We start from the raw sequence: 25,602 nt of genomic DNA on the forward strand, positions 1-25,602 counted from the left end.
ACTGCAATAGTGGCCCTTGGGCAGCCTGAGCGAGGTATGTCATTGACAGTTTCTGTCTCTCTGTGTCTCCTCCATGTCCGAACAACATCGCTTTCGCTCACTCCAACACACTACAGACAACATGAGCCATCTACCTCCTTCCTGGTGGAATGACTGGAACTGATCACCTGTCAGATCATCTCAATGTAATAGGCGCTCCGCATGCATGGTTGTTTACATCTCTGGGCGGGTTTAGTGACATCTCTAAACAGTCAAAGGGACACTGTCTGCGATACAATATTCACAGTCAACGTCTATCTTCAGGAGTTCTGGGTACCGGGGTGATGCTAAACTTTTTTTTTATGTGTGTATTTTGTTGACACTGACCTACATAGGGAGAAATGATCACCATGATAAAGTAAGGGAAATGAGAGATCGTATGGAAAGATATAGGTGTTCGTTCTTTCCACGCGCTGTACGAGATTGGAACAATAGATAATTGTGAAGCTAGTTCGATGAACCCTCTGCCAGGCACTTAAATGTGATTTGCAAAGTATCCATGTAGTTGTAGATGTATATGTAGAAGTCTTTTGGGAACCCAGCTCTCCCTTTCACCGTCCCATAAGCATATATTCCCCGTTTCCTCACATCGAGCATGTGTGGTACAGAGGTAAAATAATTATCAAAATACAGTTTGTGATATTTTCCTACAAGTTCTGAACTAAGGTGTTTTACAACTTGGAAATCTAAGCACTTTTCCATTTTCTGTCCAATTTTCCCAATATAGAGCTGAAATTTGGAAACATAGCCAGTTTCATTTGCCAGTACCAAAACTTTATATCCATGTTTTATGGGTCTCTGTGGCATATGCTGCTTGAGGCTTGACCTACCTTTGAAATGAATCATTGATTCATCCACAACGAGATGTTCTGTTGGTTTGCAGCTTTCGGAGTAGCTCTTGCTAAGGTAATCCAGCAGTGGGCATATTTTGAACAGTTTATCCTAGCCTTTCGCCCTCTTTTTTGGCTATTGATCGCTACCATTCACATGTATATGCTGTAGTAACCACAAAAATCTATTCTGAGGCATGAGAACTGAAGTATAAGAATCACAAGACAGCTTAGACAGAAAACCAATAATCCCCATATGAAGGATATTTCTTGATACCCATTAATAAATTTATGGAAATAAATTTCTTCGTTTTGTCAATATCAGTTGGTTTGAAAGCTGTGTAACTTCCAAGCTCTTGAGTTGCATACAGATTGGTTTTCTAGTACTAGATGATGTAGTAAATCATTATCAAATAAGCAGCCAAATATGTCAATAGGGTTTGCTTTGACACAAAGGATATTTGAATCATAATTATGTGAGAATTGAGTAGTTTCTTTAGCAAGTATCTCTTGCACCCATTTGATATTACACACATCATTGTCACTTTCAAAACACACATTTTCACACACATCCCCTCCAAGCTCAACTATGGTCCCTTCAGGTGGAATAAGTTGTGGTTGTTTATAAATTATGTCTGATTCACTTTCAATATCAGAAGCAGCTGACTCAGAGTCACCTGGAATTTCAGCATGTCCCTTAGCATATACACTGAAGAACCAAAGAAATTGGAACCGGTATGCGTATTCAAATACAGAGACATGTGAACAGTCACAATACGGCACTGAAGTTGGCAACGCCTGTATAAGACAACAAGTGTCCGGCACATTTGTCAGATTGGTTGCTGCAGCTAGAATGGCAGGTTATCAAGATTTAAGTGAGTTTGAATGTGGTGTTATAGTTGGCACACAAGCAATGGAACACAGCATCTCCGAGGTAGCGATGAAGTGGGAATTTTCCTGTACGACCATTTCACAACTGTACCGTGAATATCAGGAATCTAGTAAAACATCAACTCTCTGACATCATTGTGGTCACAAAAGATCCTGCAAGAACGTGACAAATGATGACTGAAGGGAATTGTTACACGTGACAGAAGTGTAACCCTTCCACAAATTGCTGCAGATTTCAATACTGGGCCCTCAACAAGTGTCAGTGCGTGAACCATTCAACAAAACATCATCTATATGGGCTTTCGCAGCTGAAGGCCCTCTTGTGTACCCTTGATAACTACGTGACACAAAGCTTTACACCTCGTCTGGGCCCATCAACACCAACATTGGACTGTTGGTGACTGGAAACATGTTGCCTAGTTGGATGAGTCTCATTCCAAAGCGTATTGAGCAGATGGATGTGTACGGGTATGGAGACAACCTCATGAATCCACGGACCCTGCATGCCAGCAGGGGACTGTTAAAGCTGGTGGAGGCTCTTTAATTGTGTGGGGCATATGCAGTTGGAGTGATATGGGACCCCTGATATGTCTAGATGTGTCTCTGACAGGTGACACATATGTAAGCATCTTGTCTGATCACCTGCATTCATTTATAACCATTGCGCATTTCGATGCATTTGGGCAATTCCAGCAGGACTATGAAACACCCCACACATCCAGAATTGCTACAGAAAGCCTCCAGGAACACTCTTTTAGGTTTAAACATTTCCACAGGTCACCAAACTCCTCAGACGTGAACATTATTGGCCATATCCGGAATGCCTTGTAACATACCGCTAAGAGGAGATCTCTACCCCCTCGTACTGATATGGGTTTATGGACAGCCCTGCAGGATTCATGGTGTCAGTTCCCTACAGCACTACTTCAGACATTTGTTGAATCCATGTCAAATCATGTTGTGGCACTTATGCGTGCTTGTGGGGGCCCTACAAGATATTAGATAAGTGTATCAATTTCTTTGGCTTTACAGTGTATCTGCTCAGGTCACAAGCTCTATATCACTGGTTTCATCTTGGCGATGGTTTACTATCCATACTGGCACTCTATAAAGAAGAAAAAAATCTGCATATATATTCAATATATGAAGGTTGTTATGTCTCAGTGGTTTCAGTATGAAACCACCAGTACTTTTGAAAGAAACAAAACTACTTATTATAATTTATTGATAAAACATCCTCCAAAAATCATTACATGAAGTATTTAAAAGTCTGCTGGTAACATTTTACAACTGAGTATGTACCTAAATTTGGGTTGCATGCCCAAGCACTCAGTGCGACACTATAGTATAGAGGCAGGCAACCTTCAACGATCACTTTCCTGCAGCAAGTACTTGTCACCACTGAAGTTATGTGTCAGCAGCAATTAGCATGTAGTGCTGGCTTCAAGATGAAACCAGTGGGCTGCATATGGAAGAAAAGTAAAAATATGGTTTCAGGCTGAAACCACTGGGTCAGAACAGCTTAACATCTAATACAAATTTAAGTTTTAGGGCGCACAGGATGTACCACAAGTCACGAAGGGGTTATGACTCTAAATAACTTTTTTATTTATTCTTTTCTCTTTTTTATGTTCAAGGTCCTGGAAGAGGAAGGATGGGAGACTGACCACAGAAAAATTCAACACCATTACAAAAAACCAAAATTGTAGAGCTTAAATTTGAAAACCAGTGGTCAACTGTTCTCACACAATGAGCATATCACTGCAAGTTCAGTGTCAGGAATAGAACAACAACAACAACAACAACAACAACAGTCATCAAATTTTATTTTACTAGTTTCTGAGTTGCCAAAACACATGTTAGTGATTATTCCCAGGTCAGCTAGAGCTGAAACACGATGTGCCTGAAACTGGTGATTCTGTTGTTGTTCAAGAAATAGTGTTCAATCACGATAGCTTCTAACACAGTTACATATGCGATGTCATTGTCTACACTACCTGCAGAGAAAAACACCAGAAAAAAAAGTCTGCACCTGAGGCCAGATTCTTCAGTCTACCTACAACCTCCAGTCTACCTATGTGGCACTTTGAGCAAAGCAACCACCAGATGATGACATTCTGGTCCACTTGTAACTATTAACTATTTACATGTTCTATGCATAATTTGAACAATTCCTTTATGGAAATTATGTGGAGCAATACATTTTATGGGATTATTATTATTCTCGTGTCAGAAATACACATAAAACACAGTTTATACAATTACCGACAGATCAACACTGTTTATATAATTTTTGACCAAAATTTGGCCATTTCCAGTGCATTTTCCACTGCATGGTGAAGGTCATCTTCCGTGCCGGTGGCTGGACACAGTTGACACTGAAGCATATGTTGAACAGTCTGCTCTTCTCATAGTCAAACTGGGTTTTCTTTTCTTCAAATTTGCCAGGTAAGCCCATGATCTGCCCACTCCTGACCTTAGTCTACTCAAGGACTTCCAGGCTGGCCAATTACCATCACGACCAGGTGGTAAAGATTCTGAAAATCTTTTCCAACCATGAGGGTGGGATGTCTCAGCCCTCCTTAGTTGCAGCCTGGCTTCTTTATCAGTGATGGCTAGTTTCTCCAATGTTCTGAAAAAACTTTTCATTGGCCTTAGTCATCGTGGACAAGGTTGTTTCCCATATGTGGGGTGTGTTTTTTCCTGCTCCAGTTTCGTTTTTTCCCTGTTTACTGTTATTTCTTTTCGAACAGGAACTGCTGCAATTCCTGCAAGGTGATAGAGTCATTTCACTGGAGTTGACTTCAAGCAGCCTGTTATAACTCTGCATGCGTTTTTAGCGCAATATTCACCTGTTTGGCATGTGTTGACTTATACCAAACAGGACAGGCAGTCTCTGCAGTGGAGTAGCCATTGCAGAAGTTCAGATGGTTTCAGCTTGGCTGCCCCACTGTGTTCCGGCCAGATTGTGATTGAGAAAATCAATCGGGTGTGCCCTGGGCATCAAGAAATGATGGCTGATCCTTTCACATGAGAAACATCCCTGTTTTATGGGATATGTATACATGATTAGTTTTAACATTAAATAATGTATTTTTTTTCAGTCCTATTAATGCAACTACACTTAAAAACTATGGTTTTTGGTAGTCTATCCATTTTAAAAGAAAAATTTGTCCACAGAATTGGAACTGTCGAGCAGAAACAATTCTTGGTACAATTTAATACTTGGTTTGTTACTTACCAGATGTTTTATATTATTAGGCAATTGATCAAAACCTTTTTTGTTACATATCAGACTCCTTTCAGAGCCAATGACACCTTTAATAATGGGTAATAAAAGTTACTTTTTCCTGTAGTGTTGTATGTATGGACATCACTATTCTTCTCAAATTGTGATGGATGATTTATGACCAATTCATAGGCAAATATAGGCCTACATATTGTGATGATGCAGTTAAAATGCCTAACTACTTGAAGACGTAGCTACAAGATGACCATGGCTGAACACCACATATTATTCTTACTCCTCATTTCTGAGCAATCAGAACTTTCTTTCTAAGTGATGAGTTACCCAACAAATTATTCCACAACACACTAAGTGGAAATATACTAAATATGTCAGAATGTTGACTTGTTTGTTTCCAAGAATAGCTGTTACATGAAGAGCAAAAGTAGTTAAGCTAATTGTTTGAGCAGCTTAGTAATATAGTTCTTCCAGCTCAAGTTTTCATCAATACAAACAACCAAAAATTTGAAACATTCTACCCAGTTTAGTGACTCTTGTCCATGTTCTCCATCAACTGTTGGTATGACTGTTGTACAGAACTGCACATGGCATGTTTTGTCAAAATGTAGGTAGAGTATTTTCAGGAAGCATTTTATGATTCTTTGAATAACATTAGTAACAATCTCTTCTGTTGCTTTCTCTCTAATTGGCTTTATTATAACACTTGTATCATCTGCAAAAAGTACCAATTGTGTTTGATGAATGTTAAGTGGAAGGTCATTCACATACATAACAGGAGTGGGCCCAAAATTGACCCTGTGGGACTCCTGTGATTTCTACTCAGTGACTAAAATTTTATCTCCTTCCAACATTATTTGGGACAAATTTTAGCATTCAGTTTGTTAAGTATGATTCAAACCAGATGTTTGAAAATGAAGCATTTCTATCAATCAAGGACCTTGTAAAGGTAACAAAATACCAACTGGTGATTTTTATTATTTAAGGGTTGTAATGTCAGGTGTGTAAATGCTTAAATGGTGTTCTCACTCGGGCAACCCTTTTGGAATCCAAATTGTGAATGGGGTCCTGTTGTCTTGGAACACAGCATCACCACTGGAGAACAAACACTGTACCATGGAATGGACTGATCAGTCAAAATGGTCACGTAATCCTTGGCAGTAATGTGACCTTGCATAGTAACCATAGGGTCCAAGGAATACCATGATATGGCTGCCAAAATCATCACCAATACCCTCCCATGTTTCACTCCCGGGACATAAACTCGGCCAAAAGTTGGAAACAGTTTGAAACAAGACTCATTTGATCAAACAACTTTCTTCCATAGTCCAGGTTTTATGGCTTCAGCACAATGTTTTCCTATAACTGGTATTTGTGTCACAAATGAGTTGTTTTGGAGTTCCAGCTCGCCTTGAAAGACCCTAGTTATTGAGTTCCCTTCATATATTGTTGTGCTGACAGTTCTGCAATGACTTTTGCACTTGTCATCCTTTTATTTTTCCATCACAAGCCTCTTCAATAGCCATCCACTATGTCTTACCTGTGTTGCGACTAAGTGGATGATTTTTTTCAACTTCCACCATGACTCAGCAGTGAAGTTTTTACAAGTACTATATAAGACCATACACACAAATTTTAATTTCAAAACAAAACAGGCAGCCAATTCACAGCACACACTAACACAGGTCCGACATCTACTGTGGTCCACATCTGAGATACCCACTCCAGCATTAGACCAAACGTTATATACTGTCGGTCTGGGTTTTCCATAACTACCTGTCATTGGACTTGGAATATGCCCCAGTACAAAATTATAATTTCTATATTCTTAATGCTAGCTAAAATCTGCTTACATATGAAGCTGCAGGCTTTTGTGATGATTAATTTGTGATGATGTGATGGATGGTTGCCAAATAATTATAAAATTTATGATAAGCAAGATGCACAATTTTATTGAATTTATTAATAATGTTTGAAATTTATTACTAACAAAAAGTGGTACATCATTCTTAAGGGAAATTACCTCCCCATTCTGTTAGTACAATCAGTTTTCACATAACTGTAATAGAGTTTAAATTATGGGTTACTAACTACAAAAGCATTAATTGTCTAGAAGTAACTTAATTACTCATGTAAGACATACATCTTAAACTACTGTGTAGGATGGGGGACTGCATCCTAAAACATGCTGCATTTCTATTATGTGTAGCTACCTTGTCTGATTAATTAAACTACTGTGTAGTATGGGAAACTGCATCCTAAAAAATGCTACATTGCTATTATGTGTAGATACCTTGTCTGATTAATTAAACAGACTTTGATAAAATTTATTTTATCACTAAAATATGATATGCTAACAAAATTTGATACATCAGCTGATGCACCTCAGTACGGTCTTTTATCTGACACCTTGTTACTGCATTATTGATTGCTTAAATGGTTGTAATTTCACAATTTTTGTCTTATGATTTTATTCATCCTCGTGTTATAGTTTACATGGAAATGACACACATTTGTAATGAAAAAGTTCATCTTTTTCTGTATCTCCTATGATTGCTGTGATACAAACAGACAACTCAGATGCTTTGAAAACTAGCATAACCTGTGCTCAGGTGACCAACACAAAAGAATATCCAGTCATGCTAAAGTTTGACTGTTCCATAAGACCACCTGTTGACTTTTTTACATGAAGATAATGAGATTAAATTAAAATAATAGTACAGACAATGTATTACACACTTCAAGGATCAAAATACTAAGCACTACGAGGAAAGGGTTCCATATTAACCAGAATGTGAGCGGAAAGCAGCACCTGAAACAAATGCTGAAATTGTTATAGAGCACTGAACTGTATGTCTAAAAAAGTTAAATGGATAATATAGACATTGAAAATACAACTGATGAAGATGTAAAGTAAACAAAACACTGTATACTTGAGGTGCTGAGTGGCTGATAGGCACATAAAATTGAAAATGTTATATTATCCATGTTGGATCTTGTGAACACCACAGTCATTAATGATAGTTGTTGAATGATGCAACCAGCCACATATAGTTCTGATATTTCCTGAGCTTTCAGATAATATCCTTCTCATACATAATACACATACACTTACATAGCTATAGTGTCCAGCCGACTGCAACTCACCTGGCATATGAGATTGTATTGATTGGAATGTACAAGGGCAGAAAGGATGTGAGGAAAAAGGAGGTGGGAGTGAGCTCCCTCTGGCGCAGGTGGGAAGAGACAGAACAGAGGAATTGGGAGACTTAAGGGTCGAGGTAACAGTGAAACAGGGGCTAGTGAAGATTGAGACCAGGAGGATTGCAGTTCTAATCGATGTGTTATATGGGCAATTTCCATCTCCATAGTTCAGAGAAGCTGGTTTTGGAGGAAGGGGGGAATCCAGTGACAGCTCACCATCTCACCCACCAGAGCCACATTTCTATACCATGCTCTTGCTGAATCTCTGTCTCAGATTTCAACTTCCCTTCTCTCTAACCCTCCTTTTTCCTCCCCACCACTTTTCTCCCTTCACCCACTCTACCTAATACAATCCCACACTTGCAGCATAACTTCATAGCTGGTACAATGTAGTCAGTTGTGAAAATTAACCAGGCAGGTGCAGGAGTGTTTTATATATTCTAGAGCTCCTGAAAGCTCAGGAAAAATGTTCCGTCTCATTTGTATGCCTATTGACCACTCAAGTGCCTCATCTATATGTTGAGTTGTTACTTTTATTCCTTCCATTATTTATATTCCACCAAGGACTTCCTATTGCCATATTTATATAGAAAATACAGTAGCCCAAGAATACAATCCCCAAGAATACAATCCCCAAGACATTAACAAGTGAAGCAATACAGGTTTATTCCCTAGACACTGACAGAAATTAAAGATACCAAACTTACTGTCCTAGACATTAACAAATTCTTCATCAATGCATGAACTGAGCTAAGATGACTATATAAACTTCCATTTGTAGCATATTTCCAAATGGAAACTGTTATAATTATTCAATAATAAAAACTACTCATATAGCAGAGGTGGTGTTACTTGTCAAGTATTGAACCCTTAAGTAATCCAGTGGCGAATTTTGGGGTTGGTGCAGGTAGTGGAGGTTATGGGGCTGCAATCTCTCTCCCACCCCACAACCCCAAAGTACAGCTGTTTCTTCTTAATCTCCTCAAAGAAAAAGAAAGATTCTTTGCAACATAGCTTTCAGGCTTAACAGTCTCAAGAATTTTCTCAGTTTTGTAGTCAGTCTAGTCATACTTGACATACTTTTGACTAAACCCTGTTCATTGTAAGTTTAATACAAATGTAAATATTACACACTCAAAACCTCCACTTTCATGTTCAAATGTGGTGTTTATTTGCTAATGAAGTTAAATTAAGCCTATGGTGATAATTATTCATTCAATTGCTGATGTTGTCAGAAGTGGTACTTGACCAGACATTTTACTGACATGTACTGATCAAAACTAGTGTACCAGGGCTCGTAACACCAATAATCAATAGGTTAATGTATAATTCATATAAGTTCCCTGCTGACATTGTACACTAGTGTATCTGCATAGTCAAGGTCTTTGGTTGTATAAAGATGTAATAATTATGTTAATCATTTTGGCATTTTAAGAAATTATGTTGTAACTGTATCTCTGGTCTTATATGGAGTCCTCCATGAACATAATAATTTGTGAAAACTCTGCATATTTTACTGGTCCACAAGTAGGGAAGCTAAATGTAAAAATCTGCAGTAAGGCCCCGCCACTATGGAAGTATTGTGATGGGACAGGGAAAGATGGACTTCATGCACAAGGCTCTTGATTCCTTTGTAGCAAGTGGATAGTTTGAGTTTTGACTGTGTCACTGAGTGGTCAGTGGCAGCCTTGGTCAGCTATTCTGACATAAATTGAGGCAAGAAGAGCTTTAAAACATGTAAATTAGCCTCAGATTAAATGTAAAGTGGCCTTGCAACCATGGTATCATTATTGGTTCTGTTTGGTTAAATTTACAATGCCAAGAAGAGCTATATCAGGGCATGGCTACTATCAAGAACCATGGTTGCTTTGTTATCAATTTTATAGCCACTGTAATTTCCCACAAGTGCTACCGCCTTTAGCAGAATTGTTATCTAAATATGTACATCCAATGGACAATGTATTATGTATTGAATAATAACTTTTTGTGGAAACTCTAAATGATGTGTGCACATCTGTGATTGTGCCAGTCACATTCCTACACAGGGTCCTTTCCAAGTGAATTAATTCTGAGTATCCTGCTTTTATTAAACTGATTATTTTGGCAATGAAATATTTTGCAGTTTCATTAACTCTGTGGAGTATGAAGTTTGGTTAGTTTTCTGTGCAGTAGCAAATGATTTACTTGTTAAATCTTCAAATTTAACACATATATTTCGGACAACACAACAACACACATAAGTCACTGAGTAAGTTGACCTGTGTACAAGTCGGCATTTGATTAAACACTGAGTCTCAGTCTAGCGGCCGCTTAGGTGGCACAGCTGCTGCATGGCTGGCAGACAGCGCCGCACGTAGAGGACGTGCGTAATTGCGCGGCGACACTTTGAATAATCGGCGAGTCACAACATTACTCCACATAATTTTCCATATTAAAGTTTTCCAAATTGTGTTCACAAAGAAAGATTTTCATTAATTAAGAAGCTAGCATTAAAATAATCAATAACAAAAATACAAAGTGCTTACAGCTGTTTGTAAGTAAGTGTGATAAAAAGACAGCAGTATTATTTCACTTTGAACATGTTTGAAACTTGTAATTGTTTTCAAGTTGGGTAGTCAATTACAAAGCCAGTTTCACTTGGAGTCCAATGAGAGACTTGTTAACTGTTGAACTAATTTCGCATTATTCGTTATTTCTAAAGCTGTTACTAAAGGTAGCTATCATTTTCTTAATTTTGTGTTTTATCATTTACAACTGATGATGGTTCTTCAAACCATACCAGTTTAAGGGATGCCATAAGCTACTTATGTGATAAATGAAAGTAAAGGCTCTTTCTGAGCAAGTGCAGCAACTAGTACAATCATTTACTCTGCACCAAAACTTTTCCCATAAATAATAGTTGAACTGGCCATTTGTATAGAGTAACTTCTTGCACAAATTTCAGAAGTCCATAGTAATCAGTACTGTTGCAAAATCATGATTTTTTGTGATAGTTAATTAAAATAATAGTAGTTCTTCCTGTTGCCAGGCAGACTTTGTTAGTTGGTTGGTTGGTTGTTTTGGGGAAGGAGACCAGACAGCGAGGTCATGAGTCATGTCGGATTAGGGAAGGACAGGGAAGGAAGTCGGCCGTGCCCTTTGAAAGGAACCATCCCGGCATTTGCCTGGAGCGATTTAGGGAAATCACAGAAAACCTAAATCAGGATGGCCGGACGCGGGATTTAACCGCCGTCCTCCCGAATGCGAGTCCAGTGTCTAACCACTGCGCCACCTCGCTCGGTACTTTGTTAGTAAGTTCTTATGTCCTCCTGTATTTGTTCATTATACTGCACAGTATTTTTTGCCAATAGCAAGTGTTATTGTGAGACAGTTTGTATTGCTGCATTTATATTACAGTTTACTTTCATATTGGTAGGATTTCAGTTCAAAACACATTTGCTTTGCTGTTGTCATTGTTTCAAAAACTTCGCAATTATGGAGTTACAGTCCACTTTCTTGTCACTAGGTACAGTCACGGTCAGGCTAAAACCCTTCACAGAAAGTTAACATTATCAGCAATTGCCAGTTGGGTAGTGATTACCAACTGGGTAAGGGCCGGTAGTGTTACAAGCTCTTTGCAGGCTGTACTAACTTTACAATGAACCCCTCTGCACAGTGATATTTGAAATAAAAATTACATGGATAAAAGTTAATAACTGATTAGCAAAAAAACTTGAAGACTTTTAATGCTTTAGTTTCTCAAAGTTTCATTCACAGTAACTTCACAAAAAAAATACCTAATAGGTGAGTAGGACCAATTTTGAGTAATGCAACAACACCTGGTGGACATGTGCTGGGATCATTGGCCAATCGTTGAATATGAATTTGTTTACATAAATATTAAACTAAGGATAAACAGAGTATACAGTCTGCTCCCATTGAGCTGCTGCTAAGCTCCATAGTTCTCCTCAACATATACTGGCAAAAGTTGTTAGTCTTCATGATATCTTTTTTCTACAACTGGCTTAACTTTTCTGAGTCTGAGCTCAAGTCTCGCAGGCAGACATTTTAATTTATTAATTCTTTACTACCACCTCTATTTGCAGCAAATTTTGCACAGCATTCACATATGCTCCTGAATGAACCTGTAACATTACAGCATTGTACAATAAATAGTTCATGATATGACACCTATGGCTATGGGTGAGTGCCCTAGAGGTTTGGGCTCATCATGTTAATTTAATTTCATTTATAGTATGAAAATGCAAATGAATATATCTGTTGTGACAGTGCCACAAGATTTAAAAGTGCCGCTATGTCAGTACGCAAACACGATGATAGAGGCGCTCCGCAGCTCGGCTGAGCGCGGGAGCGCCACCTAGCTATGAACGGCGCCGGCCGCATGTCACGGCACGGCAGCTGAGTGACAGATACGGAGTTGGTAGCATGAAACTCACTATTGTTTCTACGTTTGTATATCCACGCAAATTATTAGTGAATTAAAGGTTATAAGACTTTTTGGCGACGAGGTCGGATATTTTTTTCCTGCATTGGGGAATTGTGCGTTCGTGTCTGGGCAGACATGGAACAGCTTCTGCAAGCACTCATTGAACAACAAACACAGCTGACGGCTGCTATTCAGGCGTTGTCGACGTCGCTTACTCATCGTCTGTCTTCCTCTTCTCCGCCTCCGTTCCCTCCTTACGACGAAGCCGCTGAAGACTGGGAGGATTATGAGAAGCGTTTGCGGCAACACTTCTTGGCTTTTGGCATTGTCGATGCTCCTGTGTGTAAGTCATTATTTCTATCTTGGATTTCCCCACGGATCTATCAGCTACTATCTCAGTTAGCCCCTCTGCGGAAACCTGCCTCTCTGTCCTTCCAAGAAATGTGTGACTTATTGTCTAACTATTACCGAAAAAACACCCACATTGTTGCCGCCCGCGTGGCATTCTACCGGTGTCGTAAACAGCCCCATCAATCTTACCGGGCTTGGGCGGCGGAACTACACGGTCTGAGTAGGAAATGTCAGTTTGTCACGGACACTCATCATGAGTCTTATGCTGATTCCATGGTTAGGGATGCTATTCTACGGCTTGCTCCTGATAAAGAAGTTCGGCAACGTGCCTTACAATTGCCAAACCCGTCGTTGTCAGAAGTTCTAAGCATCGCTCAATCTTTTGAAGTGTCTCACGCGGCTGGTGCGCAAATAGACGCGTGGTGTGATGTAGGCGCTATACAGACCACTTTCGACACGGACAATTTGCCTGTTTCCCAGGGGACCGACGATGTGGCGGCGGTTCACTCATGTCAACAACGTCACATTGGGCCGCCACGCTCGCAGCGAAAACAGCAGCCACAGAAGCAGGTTCATTCCGCACTTCCTTCTTGTCCACGTTGTTTCATACAGCATGACAGGGCCCCGTGTCCAAAACGTTGGGCCACGTGTAATTCATGTAGGAAAAAAGGCCACATTGCTTCTGTGTGTCAGTCCCCTAAAGTTCCTGTCGACGAGGACGAGGCATCGGACATGGATGTTAACTGTGTGCTTTCTCAACCAAATAAGTTGTTTGTTACTGTTCGTGTTCTAGATAAAGACATTCGCATGCAAGTGGACACTGGCTCTGCAGTAACTCTCATTAATTCTCGCACGTATTTGGAGTTGGGCTCCCCTCCCTTGTCTCCAGTTTCGCGAAATCTGAGAACTTATAATAAACAGAAAATTCCTATCGTTGGCCAGTTTGATGCTTCCACTGCCTACAAGTCTGTTGTTCGGCCCCTCATGTTTTATTTGGTGGATCATGCGGGCACTGAAAATCTGTTCGGTTATGATGCTTTCCAGTTGTTTGGGTTCTCCATTGATGATGATGTGCACCTCATATCTGAGTATATTCCATATCAACAGCTGGATGGATTGTGTTCTGAATACTCGTCCGCGTTCTCTGCTGGTCTGGGTCGTGCCAAGGATTTTGAAGCCCACATTACTCTTAAACCTACAGCTTGCCCTAAGTTTCTCCGGGCACGCCCTATTCCGATGGCGTTGTGTGCACCTGTCAAGGCTGAGATAGACAGGTTAACAGCTTCAGGGATTCTCCTTCCTGTTACCTCCAGCGAATGGGCATCGCCAATCGTGGTGGTTATAACAGAACGTAAAATCATGTATGTCAGTAATTTCTTTACATGTAATGTTTTATGTAAATATAGCCTTTGACTGTGAGTTTAACAACTAAGAGACGGTTATCTTTGGTCATGCGGGAAGGAGGTCGATCTTTGGAAGAGGTGGTTGAGGGTCTTTGGATGGGAGGCGTGGGTTGGAGAAGGTGGTAATACAGATGTGGTGTAAAACAATGTCTTATTTCATATTATTGTAGAAGTGTTAAATGTGAATAAACGAATTAAATAGTGATGTGCAAAACTAATGTAATGTTTGCTCTCTACCACATCGCCCTACAAACCAGTTAGTCTCATCCAAACACAAAGAAAACCGTGGGAACATCGCAGTGGAATCACCTCTAGACTTCATGAAGACAACAACGCAGCCATCGATATGAGTTAAGTACCAAACTGTTCATACTTGTTAACAACCTTGGACTATAAATTTGAATCTCCTGTAGTGCCTGAAGTCACCATGTGGACACAGCAGTAGGACTACTTATAGACTGTGGAAATCATAGGAAGAGGTCTGTTAAACTTTGGGGCTCGTCCGGGACATTACAGTTAAATGCGATGAGACTAATTGTGCTTCATTTGCGGAACATTATAAACTTTATAATTTGTAAAACATGAATAACATTGTACACGTTTCCTGGACCAGAAAAAGTAGTGTGAGGACCAACAAAGTGTTGGCTTATCGGAGAGGTGGACTTGTGATCTACGTCGAGGTGTGAAAAGATAAGTACAATTCTGCTTTGTTTTAAACTTTTCGTCAAAACTGTGTCCAAACACGTGGTGTCATCATGACGCTATCAGAAGAAATTAAAAAGGAAGTGGGAGAAATGTTAGACTCGAACGTGTGTGGTGTAAGTGACGATCCAGATGACTCACAAACCGAAAGAAAACCGGAACAACAGGACTGGGTAAGTTTACTCTTTGCCAGAATGGGAAAAATGCAGTCCGAATTAACAATGGCAATGAATTCAAATAGTGAATTCCTAGAATCGAAAATAAATGCATCCAGTGAGTCACTAGAAGTGAAATTAAACTTAACTAGTGAATCGCTGGAAGCAAAAATGAAAAGCAACGGTGATGTACTGAAAGAAGAGATCTCAAATTTAAAACTTCAATTAGGAGAAAGTTTGAAGGGCGTGAACTCCAAAATTGAAGCTATAGAAAATAAGTTTGTGACCTTAGAAAATAAGTTGGCCACAGTTAGCTCAAGTCAAGGGAAAGAGATTGAAAGGTTAACTGCAGCTCAAAGAACTGTGGAGGAGAGGGTAGACAAATTAAGTCTAGATACAGAATCAAAAGTTAACTCCTTAGATGCTGAATTAAATAAGATACAAGAGTCTGTAACATGTAATTTAAGTGTAATAGACAAGAGATTCACTGAAATGCAAGATAATTTTGTGTCTAGGAATTTATGTATGAATGGTGGAAGTGTGTGGAGCAATTCACCTGTAAAAAGTTTTCCTTGTGATAATTTACACCCTGTAGACTTTTTACAACACTGCTCTGACAACCTTGTTCCTGGCATGTCTGATAATCTAAAGATTAAATTTGTCAAAAAGTTTCTTGAGGGAGAAGCTTTGTCTTGAGCAAACCAACATTTTGATGAGTGGAAAACATTTGATGATTTTAAGAAAAGTTTCTTAAATAAGTTTTGGTCTGAGACTGAACAGGGTAGAATAAAAAGTGAATTTTTAAATGGGCCTAGTTTTAGGGGCAGAAACCACTCAATGAAAGACTTTTGCAGGGATCAACTTAGGAAATTGTTGCATCTAGATAAACCCTTCGACGAAATGACGCAAATTGATGCCCTTAAAAGAAGGTTACCTGAAAGAATACAGTGGGAATTAGTGCATGGACCTGACGACTGTTTAGACCAGTTTCTAAAATATATAGACAAATTAGACAGGGCAATGGAGAGAAATGTGTAACAGTTTAGTAACGGAAACCATTACAGTGGGAGGTGGAATTCTGATTACCGTGGGGAGAACCCTAGAAGGGACAATAGAGATTTTTGGAATGAATGCCAATATGATAGAATAAGAGAGTACAATGCTAATGGGAGAGGGAGTAACTGGGAAAACAATGGTGTAACTAGGAACAACAGATGGGAAGGTAACAACAGAATGAATACCAATTGGAGGAGTGACAATAGAGGTAGACATCCGGAAAACTCCGGACCGCCTCAATGAGGGTCGACAGCTTTGGGGCGAACAGATTTAAACATAATAGGACCACTAACTTTCACACAAAACCCAATAGTGTAAATAACTGTACAATTAACAAACAGGTTAAAAACCAGGAATACCAAGTGAATTATATAAATTTTGATAAAAAATTTTGGGATGCTATGTGGCACAGTAGACCACCACAAAATAAACATAGGAGAGATCAAAGTTTTGACTCAATTCTGGATGAGGAGATGTTAAATGATTTTTACAGCTGGGCAAAAAGGGGAGAGCAAGCTAATAATGAAGAGAGTAATAAATGTTTTAGTTCAGAATTGGGGGGGTTGTTCACACAAGAAGGTAATAGTGAATCAGCTGATGATAAACCCAAGCAACAGGAAAAAGAATCAACCATAGAAAGTGAGAAACAGAGAGAAATAGATGAAACTGGCAGTAAAGTATACCATAGTAGTGATGATGTTAGTATTTATGATGTGGAAAGTATGGTAAGCAAACCAGAAACTGAGTACAATGTTTTTATTGAAATAAATAATGAGGTGTTGGAACTTGATGATAGTTGTGGTGACGAAGCAAAGGAATATGATAAGAATAATGAAGTGACAACTGAAAATCAATTGCTACATGTCTGCCCTGATGATTTCATGGTTAATCAAAGTGGTGATAACAAAAGTGAAAATATTGTGAAAGAATTAGATTTGCGTGGTATTATTGAAAGTAATGGAAGCCAATTTTTAGAAATCCTGTGGAACCAGTATAATGAGAGTTGTAGTAGCAAAGTGTTTTGGTATCATCTGAGTATAATTAGTAGAGTTTTATGCCCACGCTGGTGGGAGAGTAAAAGAAAGAGTCTGAGTCAAAGGTACATAAACAGTAGGGAGATATTTTGTGTGCAGCCAAAGTGTAAACTTGACACTAGTAACTTAGAATCTGAAAATCAGGTAAACCTGATGAAGACTGAAAGGGAGGAAGTAGATGGAAATTATAAAGAAATTGAAAAAGATTTATTATGTGAAGTCCCCGAGGGGAAGGCAGATGAAAAGGAATTAGGCTGTCCATACATTAAAATAAGAGTAAATCAATGGGAAGGGCACTGCCTTATTGATACAGGAAGCCCCATATGTGCAATATCAGAAAAATTTAGAGATAAAATTAGAGATGGTAAGAACTTTGTAGAAATGCCAGTTGTAGGGGTAAAAATCAGAGGTGCCACTGGTAGGCAAAGTAAGGTAGTTAAGAGTCAAGTATTGTTAACGTTTGAAATTGAAAATGTGGAATTTGAGCAGGGTTGCCTTGTGGTCCCAAGGTTAGAAGAAAATATCATTTTTGGCATGGATTGGGTCTTAAAAGTGGGTGTAAGCTTCTCTTGGGAAGATAAGTGTGTTATGATTACTGAACCTGAGAAAAATAGTATTCTGAAAACAGAAATGTTCATCCTTAACTGTAGTAATTCTTGCAACCATATCAAAGCTGTTGTAAGCGAGGTAGATAATCAAGCCATAAGTGATAACACATCCTTTGACCTTATAAATGAACAAAATTTTGAAGAATTAGTTGAAGTCAAATTGAAGGAAGCTGTAAATCTAAGTGAAAGTCAGAAAAATCAGTTAGGAGAAGTGTTATGGGAATTTCAGGATACATTCAGTGAGAGACCAGGGAAGGTAAAAGACTATCAGAGCAGACTTCAACTCAGAGATCATCATCCTTTCTTCCTAAAACCATATGGCATTCCATTCTCCAGGAAAAAAGATGTAGAAAGGGAAATCCAAAAAATGGAAACTTGGGGGATTATAGAAAGAAGTAGAAGTGCTTACAACCCATTAGTAGTTGTGTCTAAGAGAAATGGTGGGGTTAGACTTGTACTTGACTCTAGGCACCTTAATAAGTTTTTGATTAGAGAAAATGACCATCCTGACAATATGGATGAACTCCTGCACAAATTTGATAATGTAAAATATATGAGTAGCCTAGACTTGACATCTGGTTTTCACCAAATACCACTTGAACTTGATTCTAGGAAGTATACTGCCTTTTTGTATGGTGGCAAAAGTTACCAATATTGTGTTGTCCCTTTTGGATTGAATGTATCTGTGGCTGAATTTATCAGAGCACTGGATTTTGTATTAGGTGATGAATTGTCTTCAAAATTAATAGTATATGTAGATGATATTCTTCTAACTGGAAAAACCTGGGAAGATCATCTAAACCTTCTGAGACAAGTCTGTTCAAAATTGAGGAAAGGGGGAATGACTGTAAAATTGGAAAAATGTTGTTTTGGAGTTAATGAACTGAAATTTTTGGGGCATAATATTTCAGAAAAGGGAGTCTTACCTGATAAGGATAAACTTGAGGCCATTGTAAACTTCCCTACTCCCAAGAACAAAAAACAACTCAAGTCCTTTTTTGGTCTCACTGGATTCTATAGAAAATTTCTTAGTACCCAAGCTTTAAATGCAAACTGCATACTGTTTGGGATTGGACACAAGAATGTCAGGATGCATTCATGGAAATAAAACAACAACTGTCCCAAAGTCAGATGTTGTATAGACCTGTTATGTCGTTACCATTCTGTATAATGACAGATAGTAGTGAGACAGGTTTAGAGGCACACTTGTTTCAAAACATAGAAGTAGAAGGAAAATCAGAACACCATTCTATTGCTTTTGCTAGCCGGGTTTTACAAAAGTATGAAAAATCGTATACAGTCACAGAGAAGGAACTACTTGCCATCCACTGGGCATTTATTAAGTTTAAAAGTTATCTGTTAGGGCACAAGGTAATTGTTTTCTCTGACCATAAAGCTCTATCATACATTCAGGAGTGCAGACTCTATCATGACCGTATAACAAGGTGGGTTTTATTCCTTCAACAGTTTGACTATGAGATCAAATTTATTCAGGGTAAACATAATGTCATTGCAGGTGCCCTTTCCAGGCTACCAGTAGGTGCAGATGTTGAAAATACTTATGGTAAAGAGGAGAAAGAGTTCAAACTTATGTACTTAAAGGGTGTAAAAGATGAAGCTGAAATACTGAAAATCTGTAATGATATTTGTAGAAACCAAAATCATGATGAAAATTGGAAGTTGGTTAAAAGTTATATAGGGAAAAAGGGAGGAGAAAAGGTAGATCAGTATTATAAAGTACAAAAAGGGATTTTGTTTAGGAGACCTAGACCTGACTTAGATAATTGGAAACTATGCTGGCCTGAGCAATGTATTGACACGTTAATCAGTTACATACATGAAAGCTTCGGACACTGCGGAGCAACAAAATGTATACAGAAGATACAGGAAAATGTATACTTCTATAATATCAGCAGGAGAGTGAAGAAAAAACTTGAAACCTGTGATCGTTGTCAGAGGGTAAAAGTGAGTAACCAGACTTCTAAAGGATTGATGCAAAACATTTTACCAAATAAAAACCTTGAATTGACAGCTATTGATCTATATGGACCACTACCAAGATCGAGGGGAGGGTATAGTTACATCTTCGTTATAGTTGACGTTTTCTCTAAATTTATAAAATTGTATACATTAAAGAGAGCAACCAGTAAACAAATTATCATCAAGCTGACGAAGCATTATTTCACAAATGTTGGTATACCCCAGGCCATCATGTCTGATAATGGGTCACAGTTTACATCTAAATTATGGAAAAATTTTATTGAAGATACAGGAATAAAACATATTTTGATTTCGGTTTGTCACCCATCAAGTAACCCAGCAGAAAGGTACATGAGGGAAACTGGAAGGCTCTGCAGAACACACTGTAGTAAAAATCATGTTAATTGGATTGAAAATATTACTGACTTCGAGGATATAATGAACAGCCTACAGCATTCATCCACTGGGTTTTCACCTTATGAAGTAATGTTTAATAGACGACCTGCAAATTTGATTTCTGAGAATGTTGATTTCCCACCTTGTCAAACTATGACACCCCAGGAAAGAGAGACAGCTGTTAGGAACACTATGAAAAGACAAGGAGAGGTAAGAAAACAGAGACATGATGCAAGAAGTAAAGGAGTACAGTTCAGGACAGGAGATCTGATTTTAGTAAAAACACAGGAAAAATCTAAATTGATGAGTTCTGAAATAAAGAAATTTTTTGACATCTATATAGGCCCCTTTGAAATCAAGGAAAACCCTCACCCTAATGCCTATAGGCTAATCTACCCAAAATCCAAGAAGTTATTTGGACTGTGCAATGTTACGGAGTTAAAACTCTACAAACATGACCCATAAAATAGTCATTAATAAGTAAAATGCTGCTCGGAAAGAACTAGTTGACTGGCCCAACTATACCACTTTATTGTTTTATCATTCAAGGAAACCTTCATGTCAAAGTGTGGGACTATGTCAGCTAAAAGTATGAAGTAGATTTTGTGTTAATGTGAATTATGTCTGTACTAATTTCTCTTTGTTCTCTAATATACCCATTCTTTAAATTTGGTATGAGATCAGTGTGTCGGACTACGAACCATTCTACAGTGTCATAGTAATGTCTCTTAACAGAAACCAAAGTTAATGATGTGGGCACTTTTAAAGTAATAAGATATGAATAGTGATTGTGTGTAAGAAGACAAGACCTTGTCATTTTCAAGCTATGTCAGATGGAACATTATTTAATGGATAAAGCAAACTGGAGGTACTTGTCAGATTATGAGAGTGTGCTTTGAAAGACCAGGTATGTTATAGTGTGTTAAAAATATAGTGAGTAGTCATGAAATTTAATTATGCAAATTAAGAATGTATTGAGGTTTAGAGCATTATGGAAACAGATGTTGGTGTGTTACTTTTGAAACCCTTGTGATGGATCGAAAGTTATGTGATACTAATTTTGAAGTTTATGTTGTGGGAGAATATTTTGTAATAGTTTAGATAATTCAATGTTAAAGTGAATGAAGAGCTGATAGGAATTCATCCCATACCCTGTTACACAATTTGGAATAATTTCTATTCATGGTAATATGCTATTTGAGCACAGGAGAGTAAACAAAAATGAAACACTGCTTAATAATGATGTAAAGTTAAGGTATAAATACTAACAATCTTACACAATTTAAGTGTAGAGTTTGTCATAATTTGACCTATAAAGCTGACATAGATGTACAATGTGATGATACTGCAATAATAGTCACAATCATACATGGAACGTCTCAGCTACCTCATTATAAAAGAAACATTCAATCATAAATATGTAATCCAATCTGACTCTGAAAATACAGTGCTGATCACACATAATTGAATTTGCACTGGATTCACCATGTGATTACATTCATCACGTATACATGAATTTTCCCTAAGAGACAACCATTTAACATTGTATATAAGTATTACAATATTTTGAACTATGTCTATTTTATGTGTGTGGTTAAAAGAACCTGTTTATTTTAGAATAATGATTTCTTTAGATTTAATAGTTGTTTTGGGCACAAGCCATGCCATAAGATATTTTATTGAAGCACTTATATTAAAAGATTGTGAGAGATGCCTGCGTTCCACAGTTCACTTAATATATTCTAAAGAAACCACTGACAATGTTTCCTGCTATCAGAAAAGTGAGTTTAACTAAGATGCATTAAGTCAGTATTGAAGTAAACTTGAGTTTATACATATAGTATATAATTATGTACCCATCTTAACACGGCTCTGCAGCTACCATGATCAATTAAATATAAGGTGCCATATTTTATTGTTTATATATATATATATATATATATATATATATATATATATATATATAGAGAGAGAGAGAGAGAGAGAGAGAGAGAGAGAGAGAGAGAGAGAGGGAAACATCCCACGTGGGAAAAATATATCTAAAAAGAAAGATGATGAGACTTACCAAACAAAAGCGCTGGCAGGTCGATAGACACACAAACAAACACAAACATACACACAAAATTCAAGCTTTCGCAACCAATGGTTGCCTCATCAGGAAAGAGGGAAGGAGAGGGAAAGACGAAAGGATTTGGGTTTTAAGGGAGAGGGTAAGGAGTCATTCCAATCCCGGGAGCGGAAAGACTTACCTTAGGGGGAAAAAAGGACAGGTATACACTCGCGCACACACACACATATCCATCCGCATATACACAGACACAAGCAGACATTTGTATACACTCGCGCACACACACACACATATCCATCCGCATATACACAGACACAAGCAGACATTTGTACAAATGTGAATAAACAAATTAAATAGTGATGTGCAAAACTAATGTAATGTTTGCTCTCTACCACATCGCCCTACAAACCAGTTAGTCTCATCCAAACACAAAGAAAACCGTGGGAACATCGCAGTGGAATCACCTCTAGACTTCATGAAGACAACAACGCAGCCATCGATATGAGTTAAGTACCAAACTGTTCGTACTTGTTAACGACCTCGGACTATAAATTTGAATCTCCTGTAGTGCCTGAAGTCACCATCTGGACACAGGAGTAGGATTACTTATAGACTGTGGAAATCATAGGAAGAGGTCTGTTAAATGGTTTCTAAACCAAACAGGAGTCTGCGATTGTGTGGCGATTTTAAAGCCACTGTCAACGCTCAGAGCCTCATTGACACTTATCCTCTTCCCCGTCCTGAGGAGTTATTTACCAAGCTCGCTGGGGGCCAGTTCTTTTCCAAACTTGACTTATCGGAGGCGTACCATCAGTTGCCGTTGGATGCATCTTCCAAGGAATTTCTCATCATCAACACTCCTTGTGGGTTGTATCAGTACCAGCGGTTACCATTTGGTGTCGCTAGCGTGCCGGCCATTTTTCAGTGGTTTTTGGAACAGCTCACGGCTTCCGTTCCTGGCTGCATCAACTACCTGGATGACATTGTTGTCACGGGGGCCTCCACTGAGGAGCACCTTCGCAATTTGCGTTCATTATTTCGGGTTCTGCATTCAGCTGGGTTGAAGTGCAATCTGGACAAGTCACAGTTCTTCCAACCCTCCATTGTGTATCTTGGTTTCCACTTGTCCCGTGAGGGTATACGTCCTCTACGTCAGCACGTTGCAGCCATTACCGCTCTACCCCAGCCGTCTACGGTCAAGGAACTTCAAGCGTTTCTAGGCAAGATTGCTTATTATCACAAATTCATTCCATCCGCGGCGGCGGTGGCTCATCCTCTGCATCAGCTGTTACGCAAAAACGTTCCTTTCTGTTGGTCCGACGAGTGTGAGCAGGTTTTTGTCCGCCTGAAGGCTCATTTGCAGTCGGTGCCTTGTCTTGCCACATTCCGTCCGGGTCAGCACTTGGTTCTGGCAACTGACGCGTCACAGTATGGCCTAGGGGCTGTTCTCGCCCATCGGTATGAGGATGGGTCAGAACGACCCATCGCCTATGCTTCCAAGACCCTCAACGATGCCCAACAGCGTTACTCTCAAATCAAAAAGGAGGCGCTCGCTATCATTTATGCTCTAAAAAAGTTCATCATTTTTTTGTATGGTTCTAAGTTTCACCTCATCACCGACCACAAGCCGCTGGTCTCTCTGTTCAGCCCCTCGGCGCCGCTTCTCAATAAGGCAGCTCACCGCCTGCAACGTTGGGCCTTATACTTGTCTCGTTTTCACTATGAGATTCACTATCGCCCCACAGCCCAGCACACCAACGCTGACGCATTGTCGCGTTTGCCGATGGGCCCCGACCCGGTTTTCGATCAAGATGAACTACTGTTTCCACATTGATGAGGAAGAACGTCGTGCGGTCGAGGGTTTTCCGCTTACAGGTTCGCAGGTTGCGTCGGCTACTGCGCAGGACCCGGTCCTGTGTCAGGTGATCGGTTTTGTTCAACGGGGTTGGCCGGACAGGACCAAGGGCCGGGCATCGGATCCCCTTTGCAACTACCATGCCTTGTGCCTTCGTCTGTCTGTTCGTGAGGGTGTTGTTCTTCTGGCCACGGATGGCGCATCTCCACGGGTCGTGGTGCCAGCTTCTCTTCGCAAGGATGTTCTCAAACTATTGCATGAAGGCCATGGATGTCTCCGCACTGCCCGTGTCTCCAAGGCAGTGAGTGTTTCCCCCCCCCCCCCCCCCCCCCCCCCCCAAGGGGGGAAAAGTGTTGTGACAGTGCCACGAGATTTAAAAGTGCCGCTACGTCAGTACGTGAACACGATGATAGAGGCGCTCCACAGCTCGGCTGAGCACTGGAGCGCCACCTAGCTATGCACGGCGCCGGCCGCATGTCACGGCACGGCAGTTGAGTGACAGATACGGAGTTGGTAGCATGAAACTCACTATTGTTTCTACGTTTGTATATCCATGCAAATTATTAGTGAATTAAAGGTTATAACAATATCTATAATGAGTTTTCACAAAAATTTGTTATTCTTGTGTGCGTTTTCTACCACAGCACCTAATCAGTACATGGCACATGAGTTGGCAGCAATGCACATGAGTAAAAATATTACTCCACCTCATCTCAGGTCAAGTGCAGCAGCTATTCTCTTGTTTCTAAGCTACCTACTCTACAAATCGGCTCAACGGTGACAGACTTACTTCACTGTGCTTTTATTAAAGCACTTAACGTACTGTAGAGTCCCTTTCTGATTCTTACTGTGAGGCAAATAGTCTGTAGTATTTAAAACATTTAGTTAATTGGTCATTCTTTCTTTTGTGGCTGTTGCTTAACATGTTGGCTGCCATGAGGTCAGCACTGGTCATAGCAGAGCCTTAATCCTGATGCCATGTGCCTGCCAACAGTCACAGCAGAGCCTCATGCTGACACTGTGGCCTGGTCTAGCCTGGTGGTGAAACATCCCTCACTATGTGAGTGGCAGCCAATATGTCAAATATTTTGTGTCTCATCTACAGGATTCTATTACTAGCGCAGTCTGCAAGTAGAACACATACAGATTTGGACTAGCCGTGTTTCCCTTTTATTTCAAATACATTCTCAGTGTATGAAATTTGGGTACACAAATATTCTACATCAGTATTTCCGGTATATTTTAAGCAACTTGTCTGCAACCACAGTCAGTGGCATTAAATGGCACCTGTTTTGTTGCAGGCAGCATTATTCCACCAAGGGGTATTTACTGTTTTCATCATCAATTTTTTGTGGGTTTA

The 25,602-nt window shown here is 39.4% G+C and overlaps 1 protein-coding gene across 5 annotated transcripts in view; it reads right to left on the reverse strand.

Moving 5' to 3' along the window:
* Nucleotides 1-6,956: 6,956 nt before the first annotated feature.
* LOC126184872 (uncharacterized) overlaps nt 6,957-25,602 on the reverse strand; it is a 100,657-nt gene continuing 82,011 nt past the window's right edge. For 3 of the 5 annotated variants that reach the window (XM_049927494.1, XM_049927493.1, XM_049927495.1), the window contains one exon: nt 6,958-7,816. In XM_049927494.1, coding sequence (XP_049783451.1) covers nt 7,788-7,816 — 29 coding nt within the window. In that variant the 3' untranslated portion in view covers nt 6,958-7,787. Of the gene's footprint in view, nt 7,817-25,602 lie in introns of all 5 variants that reach the window. The other 2 variants (XM_049927490.1, XM_049927492.1) reach the window with 2 other exon arrangements.

Source organism: Schistocerca cancellata, chromosome 4 (assembly GCF_023864275.1).
Source record: "Schistocerca cancellata isolate TAMUIC-IGC-003103 chromosome 4, iqSchCanc2.1, whole genome shotgun sequence".
Taxonomy (NCBI): domain Eukaryota; kingdom Metazoa; phylum Arthropoda; class Insecta; order Orthoptera; family Acrididae; genus Schistocerca; species Schistocerca cancellata.